This window comes from Dendroctonus ponderosae, unplaced genomic scaffold (assembly GCF_020466585.1).
Source record: "Dendroctonus ponderosae isolate FM_Combo_2020 unplaced genomic scaffold, Dpon_F_20191213v2 Dpon_F_20191213_1, whole genome shotgun sequence".
Classification (NCBI taxonomy): domain Eukaryota; kingdom Metazoa; phylum Arthropoda; class Insecta; order Coleoptera; family Curculionidae; genus Dendroctonus; species Dendroctonus ponderosae.
Window position 1 is genome coordinate 52,567,271 of NW_026017110.1, and position 17,554 is coordinate 52,584,824.

At 33.7% G+C, this 17,554-nt stretch overlaps 1 protein-coding gene across 1 annotated transcript in view; it reads right to left on the reverse strand.

Moving 5' to 3' along the window:
• The window catches only part of LOC109533785 (agrin), a 232,861-nt gene that overhangs the window by 45,434 nt on the left and 169,873 nt on the right, over nucleotides 1–17,554 (reverse strand). The window contains exon 7 of the mRNA XM_048668179.1: nucleotides 8,710–8,919. Coding sequence (XP_048524136.1) covers nucleotides 8,710–8,919 — 210 coding nt within the window. The remainder of the gene's footprint in view (nucleotides 1–8,709; nucleotides 8,920–17,554) is intronic.

The window sequence follows — 17,554 nt, forward strand, 5'->3', positions numbered from 1 at the left end:
GTTGCTGTAATTGGTCTGAATTAAGCGTATAAACCTAATCAAAGATTCGTTCATCAAAGCTTTCGTTTTAAAATCAAAACAGCACTGTAACTGTAGGTTTGTGCGAAAACACATTTTTTATCATTTTCACTTTTCCAAAGACAATTCTTAATTTAAAAAATCCACTTTGCTGAAAATAAACGTATATAGATACTGCCTCACAAATAACATCTCCTTCTTAATTAACCGTTTCAAGCTATTTAACTTCATTTCAAGTTTGTATTTTGACTGGACGCAAAATATCACCTTTTGTGCATTATAATCACACTAAGATTCGCGATGTGTGCATCTTCAATTATTATGCAATTTTAGACTTTGTCTTACGGTACAGACATGTGGGGGTTTTGTTCACTTTACATTCATTCTTTGTCAATCATCTTATTAGGTGTTCCATTGCGATGAAAAAAACATACCAAATTTTGTAATTATAGGAATCGGAATTCAGGTATCATTTGCCGTTATTCTTAATAAGTCTGTAAGTTACCACCCTTTCCTGAGACAAACAAAATTTGAAGAAATTAGTAGTTGTGAGTACCGGTATTACCGAAATATTTAAAGTACTTAGAAGGTTTAAAAATTTTAACTTATACACCCGCGCTTATATTTGTATATATTTTGATATGCAATAAATTTACTCATTAATAAAGTAAAAAGTGGCAGTACTTTCCAACATATGACTACATTAATTAGAAGTTATTCAAAAATTTCTTTTAAATTAAGCCGCACTTTGTAGAGACTCAACCTGTATTGGCTCTTCATCACCTTTTGCAAGAATTTATTTGAAAACCTATTGTTTCTGAGCTGAACAAATTCAGTTTAAATGCAATGTATGCTTCAAAGCAGGACATTCTGTTTTTTCAAGACCTCACTCATCATCAACTTCGATTCTATCTATGGTGTTCACATGTCTGAATTTCAAGATTCCGGCAGAAAAAAGTTGCCAGTGATTTATTTGAGGCCTTTGTGGATCCGTGATGGATAACATTAGGCTAAATAATACAAACACATGTCGAACGTCAAGGGCAATGGCGATTCAACAACTTCTGCTGGTTTTTGTCCGAAGTTCAAAATATTTCGCCCCTATGGGTTGAAAGACGAACATTTGATTTGACGCATCCAGCTTCGGTTCAACTGCGGCAGTTGGGGGGTGATGAAATTGATGCTTACCTAATCTGCCTTTAGGAAAAATGTAGCAAGAATAACATATGTTTGCATATATGCTTAGCAAGATTAAGAGCACCAGAGCGTGGGACGACATTTTTCTTAGATCAAACTGTGAGATTAAATATGATGACGTTATATCTTGAGCTAGACTAATGAGCGCATGACAAACTCTTATGATATATAGTCGAGTGTGTGACAAGAAAATGTGAAATTCCGTTGAAGAAACTGGAGCGAAAAAGGGGGACGCGGACTTGATTAAGCAGTGTGATACAAAAAGCTAAGAACCAGACACATATATTTCTAAATTCCGAGATTGAGAGAGGTTTTTGCGATCGATTGCGATATAGTGCGAACGCGCGAACGCCACACTGGTCTAAACGCCACTGAAGTGAACAGAAGGGCCTTTTCGAAACATAACTTGCACCACAGGTAGCGTGACTGCATATATGAAGACAACGCCGAGCAAGCGCCATATTGATTTTAAGTTTGCCAAAACACCACAGATTAGTTTGTCGCAAAGATGACACTGCTTTTTTCCATTGTTTTGCTTCGGTTTTGATAAATGGCTATGAGGACCACCTGGGGAGTGGTTTCATCAAAACGTCCATTACTGCATCCCTGTACACTTTTTGTCTGACTTCCTTCCCGTAATGACTTGCCTATTCTCTAATTAAATTAAACTAAAATTAACTTTAATAATTTATAATAACAAAAATCAACTATAATTCGCACTAAGTAAATGCCAATCATACTCAATCCCATTATGGAGACAATCAATCAAAACTATATTGAAACAATATCATATTCCATACAGCGGGAGATTTAAGTCTGTGTACTCGAAAATGTGCGCAATGGTGAATTAATTGCAGGTGGATTAGAATCACTGAATTGAATAAAAACATTTAAATATTTTAGTGGATATTCAATATTCTAACCGGCAAACGACCTTTCAAAAGCAATTTTTGTTTAAAAAAAGCACACACAAATGCAGTAAACGACAGATTCAGAAAAACCCTCTGAAATTTGTAACCCACAAACTCAACAAATGCGAATTTACAGTCTGCAAATGAGAGAATCACATTCGCTGAAGAGCGATCTTTCATAACTCTCTGAAACGTGCGAACAAAAACACTACTTGCGTTGAATCATTAGTGTGGGTATACAGCAGGTTAGAGAAAATCCGAAGAAAATGTTAAGAACGATTGGATATTGCTCATACTAACGTCTAAGTTCATAAAGTGTGCATATCCCTCTTTCATAATGTGGATGAGTATGACATCCGTTTGTTTATATAGAGCAATTCAGGTTTAATTTTAATAACTTTGGAAATAAATTGAACAACTGAGAATAAAGTTCCTACATGATAAAATTTTTTTTTCATTAATCGCATCCGTTTGGAGTTACAAAGCGTTGAACAAAAATATTCAAATTCAGTAATTCAGAATATCAATGAAACCGCTGCTTCACTGGTTCGGTAGGAAACTTTTTGTCTCTTGCAATTTTTGCACATTGTGTTTTGTTTCTGATCTTTTTAGGGATATTCGAAACAATGTAATCAAGTAAATTGTATCAAACGTTACATCAAGCTATGGGAACTCAATGATTTGTGTCAACTGAGGTTTGTGATGAATATTGTTACAAGTCTATTGCGAAAGTGTTTTTCGTGCGATAAAAAAATCATTAAAATTTCAAACATTTATTTAATCGTAACTTCACACATTTATACAAACATTTACACAACATTGCCTACAAACAGCACCCAACTAGAGCAAAAATTACAATCATCGCTCAAACTGCATGCCTACAATACCTCAATATATTTTTGGCATCGATGCACTAGTGTCTTAATCGCAGCTTATATTTGAAAGGGAGTATTTCTTATTTTTCCCTCAGCGTTTTAAATCCAATGAATTAATTCCTCACGTGTTCCCAGAGATTCATAAATGACTGATCTTAGATGTCCCCAAACAGAATAGTCCAAAAGATTCAGATCGGGTGAGCACGGGAGCCAAGTCACTAATCCTTCGCAAGGAACACTTTTGAAATACACTTGTGACAAACATCTGCACTAACATTAATTGACGCACTTTTTTCCGAGGCTCTATTCCTCCAAAACGATCCGACGTACGAAACATTTTTATATCATTCTAATCTCTCTACAGGTTCCTAAATGACTGATCTTAGATGTCCCCAAATAAAATTGTCCAAAAGACTCAGGTCGGGTGAGCACGGGGGCCAAGTCACTAATCCTTCGCAAGGAACACTTTTGAAATACGCTTGTGACAAACATCTGCACAAACGTTAATTGACGCACTTTTTTCCGGGGCTCTATTCCTCCAAAACGATCCGACGTACGAAACATTTCTATATCATGTACAGACATTATTCTAACCGGTGCTGTAGATTCCCAAAGTTATCAGGATTAATGGTGCGGTTATATAATTAACGTTTTCATCGATGTAACTAGTACATACTGTATATTTACAGTCCACTGTAAACCTTGATTTACAGCTGTAGTAAAATCGGCATTCTGTAACGTCTGACGGAGTGAGGCCGCTTGCAGCGGAATATTTTGGACTGTGGCTATCGACAGTATGATAAAATGTTAAGTTGACATAAGCAATATTTTATTACTCATAATTATGTGGCAAGCAAGAGCAACAAATCAAGCAAGGATAATAAAATAAAGGCAAACGGTACTACTTGAGAATATTTCAGAGGGCATGAACAACTTTCTTGACACTTTAAAGAAAGAGGAATAACTGAAAAGAAAGAAGATTACAGTTCAACAATTTTGAAATCGAAAAACCCTAACATTAATTTCAATTAGAAATAATAATTTAATTGTGTGGTTGTGTTCGTTTCTTGGCTTTGTTCGAAATAAGTAATAAGCGATGTAATAAACAAAGTTGCTTAATCACATTGGAAATTTTCTTGCCCCGCTGGGAACTGCCACAGTCTAAACCGCGAGAACCAAAAATATATTAAACTGATATAAAATAATAATGTAATAATTAAAAATTGGTGTAAGGCGTGACTAAATAATGACACCAATTAATTCTACGAAAAGGCGACATTAAAGGCATAAAAGTCACATTCACAAGTTCGGTCTATTATCAAGTAACAAAAATCTCATCTGCGTGAAATCCTGATTGAGCGGTTTATTAAGGTTTGACTCATACAGGTCCCGCCTGACAAACCCACAGCTTTCTAAAAAGAGCCATGCCCTTGAAAATGAAATGTTGGAAGACCTCGAAGGTGCAGAGGAATGCGGCTTAACAATATTTACATAACACTCCTAGCAATATTTTGTTATAATCTAAACGTCCTAATGAATTGATCATCAGGTAGTTCAAATGACTTTTGCTGATCCCAAAGTCGTTTCCTTTCTAGATGTATTCTATTACCAGAAGGCAAAGAAAGCTAGATTCAGGGATATCAATTAGTACGTAAATATGTAGTATTTACTGTCTGTAACCCTTCTGAAATTAATCAAGCATACAATTAACTAGTCATCACAAATTTCGATGATGAAAAGGTTTCTTCCAGAACAGAAAAATTCCTAACCTCTAACGTTAAAATTGCGACAGATGTAGAACTACACTGTAGGCTCAATACAACAATACAGAATTCCATTTTTGATACATTTGTGGCGGTCAAGTAGCTACATCCTTTGTAGCGCTTTAAATGTCATAGAGACTTCGACAATTAACCTGAATCACTCTGTATAAATAAATGTATGTCATATGCTGTCAAATTATGGATAAATCAATTCAGAAATATCGTGGGGCATTTGTATTAGGCGAAATTATTTGTACTTAAATTACAAAAATTAGACACGAACATTTTGTGAAGTTTGAATTAAGTATGAGAGACGCCTAATAATTTTTTTACTTATGCTACTGCATTCTGGTTCTTTGGATATTTTGAGAACTGCAAAAGCAAGTTACAAAATGCATTGGTAACCGGTATGGAACTACTAGTGTTGTTATAAACTAGTAGCTTTCATTCCCACCCCTGACGAAAAAAGTAACTTTTTTTTCTGCAGCTACGTTTAATATTTAAAACAGAAAGCACGACACTCAACTGCGGAATCAGCATGATTTAAGACTTGCTCCAGACGTCAAGTCGCTATATCAAGTATCCCGAAATGTCAGCTCACACAAACCCGCATTAACTTTTTTTAAAACGAGAATTTTAATTCCCAATAAATAAATGGCAATCGTATTCATTATAGTTATGAAATTGAATAACCAACCAAAAATAAATTCATCATAATTTATCCAATTTTATGAAAGTCTCCATTGAATGGAAACGTTCCATGAAAATAACCTTCTGAAAAGTTTGCAAAAATAAAAGCAAGGCTGAAAAAGAAATATTTGCGGCGTGGTTAGACCTAGTGGATAGCCGTTCTTAAAAGAGCTGACATTCAAACCTCTAAAGGAAGGAAATTCTGTGCTTTTCCGAAAGTGCTTGTATTATTTAGAAATGAAACTCGACACTCACCTGCAGAATCAGAATGATTCAGCAAAACCGACAATTGGCTTGCTACAATCTCAAGCAACACGAATTGACTTTATAAAACTCAGAGAAAACACATTTGCTGAAAACCCTCTAAACTGGTCTTGAAAATAATGTGACATTTGAGATAATAGAGAAATACGCAACAATTTGCTGGTGTAGAAATTGTTATAATATTTATAGTTTATGTCGGGTGCGTCACCGTAAGGTGAGATAGATCGAATTTGATCAAACAGCAATTGAAAAAAATCTAATCTACTCTCAAGTAGCCCTCTCGGTATACTATAATTGTATTTTCTCTTAGGACCTTTATAACAAGATAATATTTTTACGAGGTCACACACTGGGCAGTAACTATCCATTTAAGGATCCATATAACTCGGGAAATAGTAGCTGTTTCGTCTCAGGGGAAATGAAACTCTAACACATTTGGTATTATCTGTAGAAAATATGTTCAAAACTTACAAACTGGTTATCAACGGATTTTTTCCGTTCAAATGTATTACGCGATATATAACATTGGCTTTGTTGCCGAGGCAGTGCAATATTTTATTTTAGTTTTCGTATTGCAGTTTGCAAGCTTCCAGTTTAGAGCATTTGGTTTTTACTCCAGAACATGTTCACTAATGCTGGCATTTATCAAGTTGATAATATCGCATGTGACGGATTTTCTTCTCCTTTTGTCTGTTTTGATAAGGAGCCTCTGAATATCTCATAATTTACATTTAACAAAACTTTTACTAATTAAGCTCTGCCCAGATGAACGGCTGTCAATCATTTTCGATTAAGTGGGTCAGAAGGTAAGTGTGCTTTTTTAGCATTAATCCATACCAAAGTATGTTTTCCATTAGTCTTTCATGGAAGATTAATTTACCCAGGAAACGCTCTGTTCCTTGAGCGTTCCTTCAGTCTATCGATTTTGCTTAAAGTTCAAATTGTATATCAATAACCTCAAGTAACATATAGAGCTCTGGACGAGCTCCTAAATGCGCTAACAAAAACGCACCATTATTGTAGACAAGTTTGAGAGCGTTAGGAACAAGGGAATTCAAACGACGTTAAACACTCATTTTTTGTCAACGATAGAACGCTTCACATACTATTAGGGAACATTATTTTGTTTTTTACCAAATAATTTTCAGATCGGAATATGCTGAGCACCATAACAACTTAACATTCTCTTATTTCAAAGGTGGCTTTAATGAAACTATTTTTACCGACAACGTTCTCATTTTCTGCACTCATCTGAAATGTGCTAGGAAAAACAAAACCTGCCTTCAAGAAATTGTTCACCCTTAATAGAAGACATGCTTCGAATAGATTCCTTTTACGCATAAAATTTCATGAATGCATAGGACAGCCTTAAGGGTAAAATGTTCCTTCAAAACTACCATGCATAAAAAATACATATTTGCCTGCACGGTGCTCTAGAATATCTAGTCTCTAGCGTTTCGTTTGACTACAAGCGGCTCTTCAAGAAAATTGTCTTTTAAACCAGACATCTGAGCATTTGAGATGTAATTTCAAATGGAGAAATTTGATGAAAATTTCAATTGAATTACATTGCAAAACCTTTCATGATTGGATAACCCGAGATTATCTCAATTTGAATGTGAAAATGCAGGCATTTTAGTTTGTAAATAATACATGCAGAAAATTCCATGAAATTTATCAGAAAAAATGAACTCCATGAAAATGTCCGAAAATGTTTATAAGCCAATTGTAGTTTATTTGTAATTTATGCAAATCATCAAAATACGAGTAATTTAAAACTACCATAGGTGGACTTGTTTACCGATGACATAGTATGAATCAAAAAGCTTCAATCTAACCATTGCAATCGAAAACCAAAATTTAAATCGCATTTATTGAGCCGAAGTGTACCCAAAAGCACACAGAATTTTCGATGGGAATTAAATGTAACATTCAATAAATATCCAATAATGCATAAAATCTATTTTCCAAAACGCGATTGACATTGGAATGTAACAGAAAAAGTTTATTGTCATATTTAAATACATTTACGGCACCGCGCGAAGTTTGCAGATATACGTTGAGCAAATACTAAATAACGTTTTTTTGCTACCTCATAATACACCCGTACAAATAATAATTAATTAACATTTAGATTCATAATTGAATCTGATTTAATGCACAAGTCAATTGCCTGCGAATTTCCTATTTCAAATCAAGTCATAAATTTCTGAATGTTTAATAAATGTGGAAAACTTTTCACAGGCTTGCAATTTTTTTTAGATAATTCAGTATACACTGTATGTACCTTGCAACATCAGTTGATTGGTAAAATATATGTAATCAAATGCGCATTATTATCCGGCAAGTTCAGCAGGAAACTGTTGAACAGGAAAATGATTAAACAAATTGTGCCTATATCGCATTAACAAATAAAATGGAACAGATATTCTTATTTGCTTTTTTAATTATATAATAATGATTGGACATGCCAGCTTTATCCTTTTATATTACGATATTTTGCCGATTTGTGAAACTTTCTACTTGCTCGACAAGTAGAAGTAGATGAATATAACAAAACGAGATGCCAATTCGTTTTCAACTTTCAATCTTTTTTTTTCTTTTTCTTTTTCTTTTCAATCTCTTTTTTCTGTTAAAGTACTAATAACGTTGCTGCCTAGATCTGTGCTCAAAGAAGCAATTTGAATAGCAAATTATACGAAAATCCAGAATGCTTTCTCATAAACAAAGAAGCTGAATGTCTGATTTGTTCTAGTTCAAAGTGCGTTAATGACTCTACGAATGCAACACAGTTGCGGTCCACTATTTAGTGAACATTTATTTTCGATCAGTCTGTAGCCAATCGAAAAAGTGCATTGCAAAATATCTTCTATTTAAGATTACCAAATTAATTCCTCCCTTACAAACCGGAGATAATAAAGCAGAATCGAGCTAATTAAAGCTTTATTAGGTAGGTTAATAATAATACACCAGCTCTAGATTATTACTTACCACAAGGGCCATCATGTTTAAATCTGGTGTCCTGTCGTTCACGGCACGAGGCCAGTCTCAGCAAGCATAAACTGTCATATGTTACATCATTCGTTCCACAGACAGGGTCGATCTCGGACGTGCAAGTTTTGAGGCATTGACAAGAAGAACTTCCATCACGAGCGGTTACACATTGGGCACCCCAAGCGCAATACGTATTCTCGCAAACCTCTGAAAAAATCACCTCATTCAGAATAGTTTCGAAAGTTGAAATTGCTTGAATAACTGTTGACTTATCCTCATTAATTGAGATAAATACATTCATGGATTTTACTTGCACCTTAGTTCAAATACGTGACTTTCCCTTAATCTCGCTAATCCCAATAATTGTGTTTGAGAAATGCTCCACTTGGAAGCTAAAACTCCGGCGGTACATACGGTAAGTCTATAAAAGAACTCCATGCATGTCTAACGGTTGCATAAAGTTTATCGATCGTAATTGTACGTCAAGATGCCAAAGAAGCTGAAAGAATGTGCCACTAAATGTGAAAAACTACACGACTTTGTTTGCCAACTAAAATTTTATGCTTTGCTCTCTTAAAGTGACTCGGGTGGTCTGGATATTTTAAAAATTAGTTTTTTATGCCTTAAATATAGTTCATGAATTATCTGAAATATCTAAATAAATCTCTTACATTCATCATTCATTAGCACATAATTAAAGACATGCAAATCAGAGAAAACGAAGGATATTAAAAGATAACGTGGCTGTGCTCCGAACGAAAAGCACTTGAGTAAGCCGTTTGGTTTAATCGCAATATAATTAACAATTATCAAATTAAACATAGCAACTGCGAATTCATTGTCACTACCTATTACCACCTATCTGTCAGTATCAAAATATTACCCTACTTAAGTCTACGCCGCCTGATATTAATACCGTCATTAGAAGGCAATAAAAAACATAACTGTGGCGAGCCAAAATTTATCCTGGATTAATTTTGAAACTTTATAATGGCGTGCCTTTACATTTGACAATATAACTCTGGAAAAATGAAATTCTTGTATATACCGGCAATCAATTTGAAAACTTCCCACCCTTAATATCTTTCTTGCAGTGTAAAATATGAAAAATCGGAAACACCCGTGAATTTTATTTGTAAGGGGGACACTTTAAATTAATATTTTTAGCCTGTTTATTTCAACCCCCTAGGACAGCTAGATGTCATCCTTAGAATCTTAAATAGGAAGGGGGGTCAATTGGCACATCGTTTTAAAGGACGTTCAATTCTCTTTATATTAGTTACTACTTCGTTGCTTTTTGTTTAGAGATTTTCGAATAATCGCGTTTCAAAATTGCAGAAACAATTAAACTTGAATTGACATTGCGATTTTAGTTTTCTGATTAGTGTTTAAACAAAAATTATGTCACGGAGTGTCTTTATAGATAGACCAATACATAGAAGATTCGGTTACACCGTTAAAATCGTTGAATAACAGGAAGAAAATCTAGTTTAAACAATTGATTTCGGACGTATTGATTATTTTACTTCGAGCAAAATTACTTTTTATTTAGGGATGAGAAATTGCTACAATAAAAGCCATGGATCTACTTACGCATTATCTTATAAGGTGTTCAAAATGTTGTCTATTTTCCTGTAAACAATAATAAAGTCTATTTGCGAACCCTCCCTAACATTGATGTTTATTCACGGATAGATCAATTGGCAGAAGGGGACCAATTGAATGGCCTCCAAAATCACCGAATTGAACACCATTAGACTTCCTTCTTTGGGGACATCTTAAGTCCATTGTTTATAAAATATAACCTGTTGATATTGATGATCGCAAAACGCGAATTGCAGCAGAATGTCAATTCCCGGTGAAGTTTTCCGAAATGTTAGGGAAGAGTTAAAAAAACAGACCTTACTATTGTTTACAGGAAAATTGACAACACTTGAACAACTTATAAGATAGTTCGTAAGTAGACCCAATGGGTTTTATTTTAGAAATTTATTTTCCGTAAGTAAAGAGTTATTTTTCCCGACGAAAAAAATCAATAACTCCGAACTCAATTGTCTAAACTAGATTTTCTTCCTGTTATTCGACTATTTTAACGGTGTAACCGAATCTTCTAATCATTGGTAGCTTAAGGAGACCTAATAAGATAATTTCTGTTTAAACGCTAATCTGAAAACCAAAATCTCAAAGCAGGTAAGTTTAATTGCTTCTGTAATTTTAAAACGCGATTATTCGGAAACCTCTGGACGAAAAGCAACAAGGTAATAACTAGTGTAAAGATGATTGAACGCCCTTTAAAATGATGTTCCACTTGACCCCCCTTCCCATTTAAGATTCTAAGGGTGACATCTACCCGTCCAAGGGGGTTGAAAGAAGGAGGCTAAAAACATCCATCTAAAATGTCCCCCTTACAAATAAAATTTACGGGTCTTCTCTATTGTTCATATTTTGAACTGCAAGAAAGATACTAAAGGTGGCAAGTTTTCAAATTGACACCCCGTATGCCACTGGAAAATCCACGAAAGGAAAAATATAGAAGCAATTTACCAGCATCAGCATGCTAAATAGAGTAAAATTTCGAAAACCATTACTTCTTCTACAAGGTCTGTATTTTAAAATAATATGGTAATTAAACGTAGATGACCGAATAGCGAGCGAAAATTCAGAGCACAATCCTTCAAGTCATTAGCTTGTTTTGTACATAAATTCGCTGCTGGGTTTTGTCATCGCAATTATTAATCTCACATAATATGTTAGTATCATCGAGAATGATAATTAATTAGAGCAGAGCAGAACAGAGATGAAATGTGCACTGACGAAAATGCCAACAAATTACAGTGACAGATGAAAATGGAAAAGATGGATTTAATATTGGAGATAAGTTTACTTGCTTCACATTTATATTAGACGGAACCGCCATATTTCAGTTGTTCTAGTGGAGACATGTTTCTGTGTAAGCATCTATCAAAGGAAACATGAATTTCGGAAGAGACAAATATTTCGGAGGAGATAGAGAACCGTGTGCTAACGGGGACGTGATTTTCAAGCTGTGAAACCCATATTTAATCTGAAAAATAGAGGAAAACTGCATATTCTTTGTGACTATGCATATAATAACTAAAAAAATTGATCTGGTATTGTGAAACATTCGCGGTTCCAACCAGTGATTAATCGTAAAAATAAATAACTAAAGCCATTGGTTATTTACATCTACGTTTTCTATACGCAAGAATTTCGTGAACTGAAATGCTTCAAAAACCGTATGGAATTTTTTTGTTTAAACAATCACAAATCCTATAACAAATTAAAGTAATTTGCCTTAAACTGGCACTAATGAACAATGCTGACTTTCAAAACTGGAAACTATTCAAAATACAGCCCTGCGTGTTTCAAGCACATCACAAATTAATGACTTTTATATTAGCTTTCTTCAGTTGCAAGTAGGAAGTTCTGAAAGCTATAAGCTGAATTAAGTCATTGACACTTTAAACTGGCTCGTCCAAATAGTGAATTGGGAGAGTGATGATACTCTTAAATACTTGTTTCAGTTATCACAGAACCGGACTCACTTGTTGCCCATTTTAATAACCGTATATTCTTGAATTTCTGTTTTTACAATGCTAGATGAAAATGGTGCTACGAAATTTAATACAATTTATATGTACTGATGCTGCCAAGGGGAATACTGTACTCAGCCTAACTATGGCTTGGACGGTTTCAACTTATTGTTCAACTTCTTCCATATCATAAAAACAATGATATTGTTTGAGATTTTCGGTAAAGTCGTACGTACCATGATCATCTGGTCCATGTTATTGAGCAAGTACATGTAAAGCCCCCATGAGTTTCTCTGCCAAATCAATAGCTTCAACTACGGCACTGAACGCGTAAGACGTGCCACTATATTCTGTACTTATCGTGCTAAATTAATCAATTCAAGATTTGGCACAAGACGTTTTGGAAACATAAACTTTCTATGAAGAACATAATTAATAGTTTTGCTGAATTGATACACAAACTTTTTGTTAAGCAACATCAAATTTAATTGACTTAACTAACAATTTAACTAAAATAATTTTGACACAAAACAACAAAAAGTTTAAAAAAATGTGTACCTAGAAAATCAAGCAGAAATGATTTGTGAAACTCAATAAACCAAATAAATTACAGTCACGCGTCCTGAAGTAATATTTTCAGCAAAGCCATATCTAATAAATTATTGAAATGGCGCTCAAGTCCTCTCTATCAGCATTCCATATAACTAGACAAAAGGAGAGTAAAGACAGTGGCAAATTTCCGGAAAATCTATTTTCAGGGAGGTTTTCAATTATATGGTTTTACCTTCGACAGCCTCCTTTCTCATGTAAGCCGACATCTTATGGCTGTCATTCTAAATTTTGCAAACTTTCGACATTTTTACATTTTAGACCGTTGTAAATTTCGGGCGTCTATAAAAATCGGCCATCAATTTTAAGGCTTTTAGTATTTACCCGTACAATTATCTTGCGTACATTTCATACTTTGATATTCAATAACATTAACTATTTAACACGACAGGGTTTTCAGCTAATATTGTAGCATTTGGCTTCACAAGACGGGAAGATGTGTAACATATTATACTGAGATGAGTGAAATTCTGAATTTGTGGAATTTCGAACATTTCATGATGTTCTAGATAATCCAGCTGTGTCTGCCTATGCCTTGAAAATAACTTCACCTAATATGTGCGTGTGTAAATGGTATTAAATTTAAATGCATCTGCATATATAGTCTATAATTAGCGAATAGCAGTTTTAGAGTAATGTTTGAGACGACCATATGTAGTACAACTGACTGAAATGCTTCGAGCAGACAAATCACATGGATAAATTGACGAAAAATGGTAGAATGTTAACAAAAATCTGCACATTTTGAATGCACATCAAATAATATAGATTCATAATTTTAAGTGCAATAATTATGAATTTGAAGGTTTTGTAACCGGAAATTGAAGTGAAGAAATAATTTTAAATTACCATTAAATATCAAACAATCAGTTACTAGTCTTTGCTTATTTGAACACAATTCACAATCATTATTTACATTTTATTTTCAATAACTTGAATGCCATTTCCATTTGTTATGGTTTAAAAGCAAAGAGTCTTAAAACACTGAAAAAACGAAAGCAATGAAATACCAAAAAATGCATCAAATTTTAATATTTTAAAATAATAAAACATGTTTGCTTGATAAAATAAGAATATTTGTTAACTTCACAAAACTGCCTATTGTCAAATCATTATATCAATTAGAGTTGTTGCTTTTTAATTTGACGATATGAAATATTCAATCGAATATTTCACTCATTTCTACCATAGAAATGAATATTTACATTATCAAATAGTGGCAAAAATGAACTTCTCTATAAAGCTTCAAATCGATATCCTGCTTAATAAGGACCAGTGGGCGTAAAACCTATGATTTCTGAAAATAACTTAAGCCCGGCTCTTGATACTTTTGTGTAACATTCTATGACTTTTATGATCGAACTTGTCCAATTTGGATACACCTAATAATTTATACGAAACATTGCGAGCTGGTAATTTTACGGGTTCACCAAATCATGTGGTAGAAAGCAATTTACCTTTCAAGTCGCAGCACTTTTTAAAGGCACGCAATCTGGGATATTGTTTTAGTTTACTCAACAATTCAATCAACAAAGAAGAACGGAAAATTGAAACGCTGAATTGATTTTTAGTTGCAAAGTGAACTTGTTTAAATATAATTTTGTTAAACGATAATCCTATTTGGTTTACAATAGGGAGAGCCTTTTTTGTCAATTTTTAACGTTCACCTAAATAAATGTTGTAGCACAAACCTGAATAGAGTAATTGTAATTAAGCGTTCATTTTACATACAATTCAAAAATTTGTTTCAGGCGTCGTATTAGTAAGCATTAAATTGGAACGTCTTTTATGTTAAGATAAAGGAAGTAAGGATAAAATAACGAGCGCATAATAAGTAAGTGTATGTGACGTTATTACACTTGAGATAATGACGAATAAGGGTAGGACTTTGGAAAGCTGAATAAATTTGACATTAGCCGTAGAACGGAGAGATTTTTACTACCTCCCTGTGATGCATTGCGTCACTGACGAACCGGTAATTCTAAATGGCGAACAATTTTACCTGTTCCCGGAAAATTACCAAGATTTATACATATTTAAGTGTGAGGGAGATAAAGGACGAAACTCATCGCTTCATAAATACCGGATAAATTTACTAGAGTGTGACATCAACTCTCTGCGACTGTGTTCTTCGAACTTTAATGAAGCGCCATAAAAAACGATTTGCTGAATAAGTCTTTCCTTAATTATTGTCACGGAGAAATTGCTCACTGGAAATCGCTTTACTTAATCTCATTTAAACGGATCAATGTAGGAAAATCATTCACTATTATAACACTCAAATCGCAAAGTCAACCGGTAATTAAAATAGAAAATTGATAAAAATTAGAGTTGTTCCTCTCCTATAAATAACTCTAGTTTATCCATCTACTTCACCGTTCGAAGTCCCTCAGAAAAGTGTTTGGTTTCGTTATCTAGAAATTTTGAATTAGGGAATTTAAACTAAACTATTCGTGCGCTTTTTGAAGTTTTGAAACATATTGTGAATGCTTTAAATATGTTCGTTTTGCCGTATTAATTATATATCCGGTCGCTTATATTTATGGAAACGGTGGATTATTTCTTAAGAACTAAGAGAGCCGGAACAAAATGATTAATGCGAACATTGAAAGGCCTTTTCTATTCTAAGGTCTATTTACATAAGGAAAAACTTTGCATACAGGATCAGTCAAAAAACTACTGCAAAGCGAAGTTCCTTTTTCTTAAATGGAACGGCCTGTATATTAGACAATAATTTAGTTCGCCTCGACATTTTAAATAAAAATCGTATACAAGCATTACATGCTTGAATTTAGTCGTTTTGAAGATATCGCGTTGTTAAAATTTTTATGTATACTTGATGAACGGTGTTTTTATATTTGACTTAATAATTTGGCGAATTATATCAAAACATATTTTTAAGAACTCGGTATCTCCAAAACGATTAAATTTAAACATGTAATGTGTTATACGATATTGGTTTAGAACATGGAGAACAATTAAATTATTGAATCAAATATTGGTGTTCTAAGGTAAATTGCGTTGCTGTGACTTTTTGACTGATCCTGTATACTAATTTTTCATTTATGTAAATAGACTAGAAATAACCATACAATTTTTGTATTAATTGTTTTATTCTAGATAGCTTAGTTTAGAAAATGATTCGCCATTTTCATACATGAAAGCGACCCTGTATAATATATAATTTCCTAATTCGAAGCGATTTTCAATAGGCACTAAACCAGTCTTGGATTTAACCTAAGTCGGCTTTTACCAGACGTAAGTTAGGTCAAATATTTTGAAAACAGTTCTGACCATTAACTTGCCAATCAATGCCGATATTTTAATGTTTCTTTCCTCAAATAAACCAATTTTTCCATAAAGCTGTGTTCGTTATATTTTACCATATAGTAGTGATTTCGGATTCTGTTGGGAACTATAACCACATTGGCTTTCTTTTTGGACTTGAAGAAACGAAATACATGAATAATTCAATGATGAACCCTGGCGGAAATCTTTTAAGTTGTCGGAAGACCCAGTAAGACTCTCCGATTTATAGACGACAAACTGAAGGTATTCGTTTTGTTAATTAAATACTATACGACATTGATATATATCAGATATCAATCCAAATATTTTGAATAGTGTGCTACTTATTTACAATTATTAAATTGATTGATATCTAATAATATTAATTTTTTCGCAATTAGTCGTAGTACACCAGTGTTAAAAGTGGAAGACACATAAATAGGATAAAAAGAATCATTGCATGTCAGCAACACAAACATTTTTGTCCAAACAGTTTGTGTCGAAATAATTTGCATTTGCTCCTGACAATCAAAGTTTAATCATATAATCATTTTGCAATCAGCTATATTCGAAATTCAGATCTGGCCATGACGCATAGGTGCACCTTTTCGATACAATGGCTAACGACTACTTGTATTTGATGGAGTGTACTGGATCCGAACATATACCGTATTGATTATCTCCGAAATAATAATTTATATCATGATCCTTAATTAGCTAAATATTAGATTATACACAGAAATCGTAATTAGACTTATATCGGTTCAGCACCAAAGTGACAACTCACTATGCAAAACAGCTCACCTTTGATTGCATCCAAAACTAAAATCATATGAATAGTTTATACAACGCCAATGCTATTAGGTAATTCTTGTCAACTTGGAAAAAGCTGTAAAAGAATGGCGATAGCAAAATACCATTTCAAAAACAAATTATAAGCGTTGCTTTATCACTCGGCCATGAAACGATATAATCGACTGATAGAAGCGACACTCAACTATAGCATTCCATGAAAATCAACTCGAAGATACAACACATTTCACTTAACAGTGCAGATTAATGACGACAAACTGAAACGAAGCAAGAAAGTGCAATCCAGATGTCAGTAATTAGACATAATTCATACTCCTAAACTGTAGGAGTATTTTGCACACTATAGGTAGAGGCATGCGACTGCGTCAGGTGACACGACTATCAATTTTCCCGAAGACGTGCATTGAAACATCTCGAAAAGTTTATTTACGATACCGAGTAAAACTGACATTTAGTTACGAATGCACTAAACTTTACGTATACTTCGTTTGACATCTTAATTTATTTTGTTTGTCTATTGACTTGAGCTTCGTTTACTATCGAACTGGTTTCTAAATATTCAGTCAACTTTAGGCTTC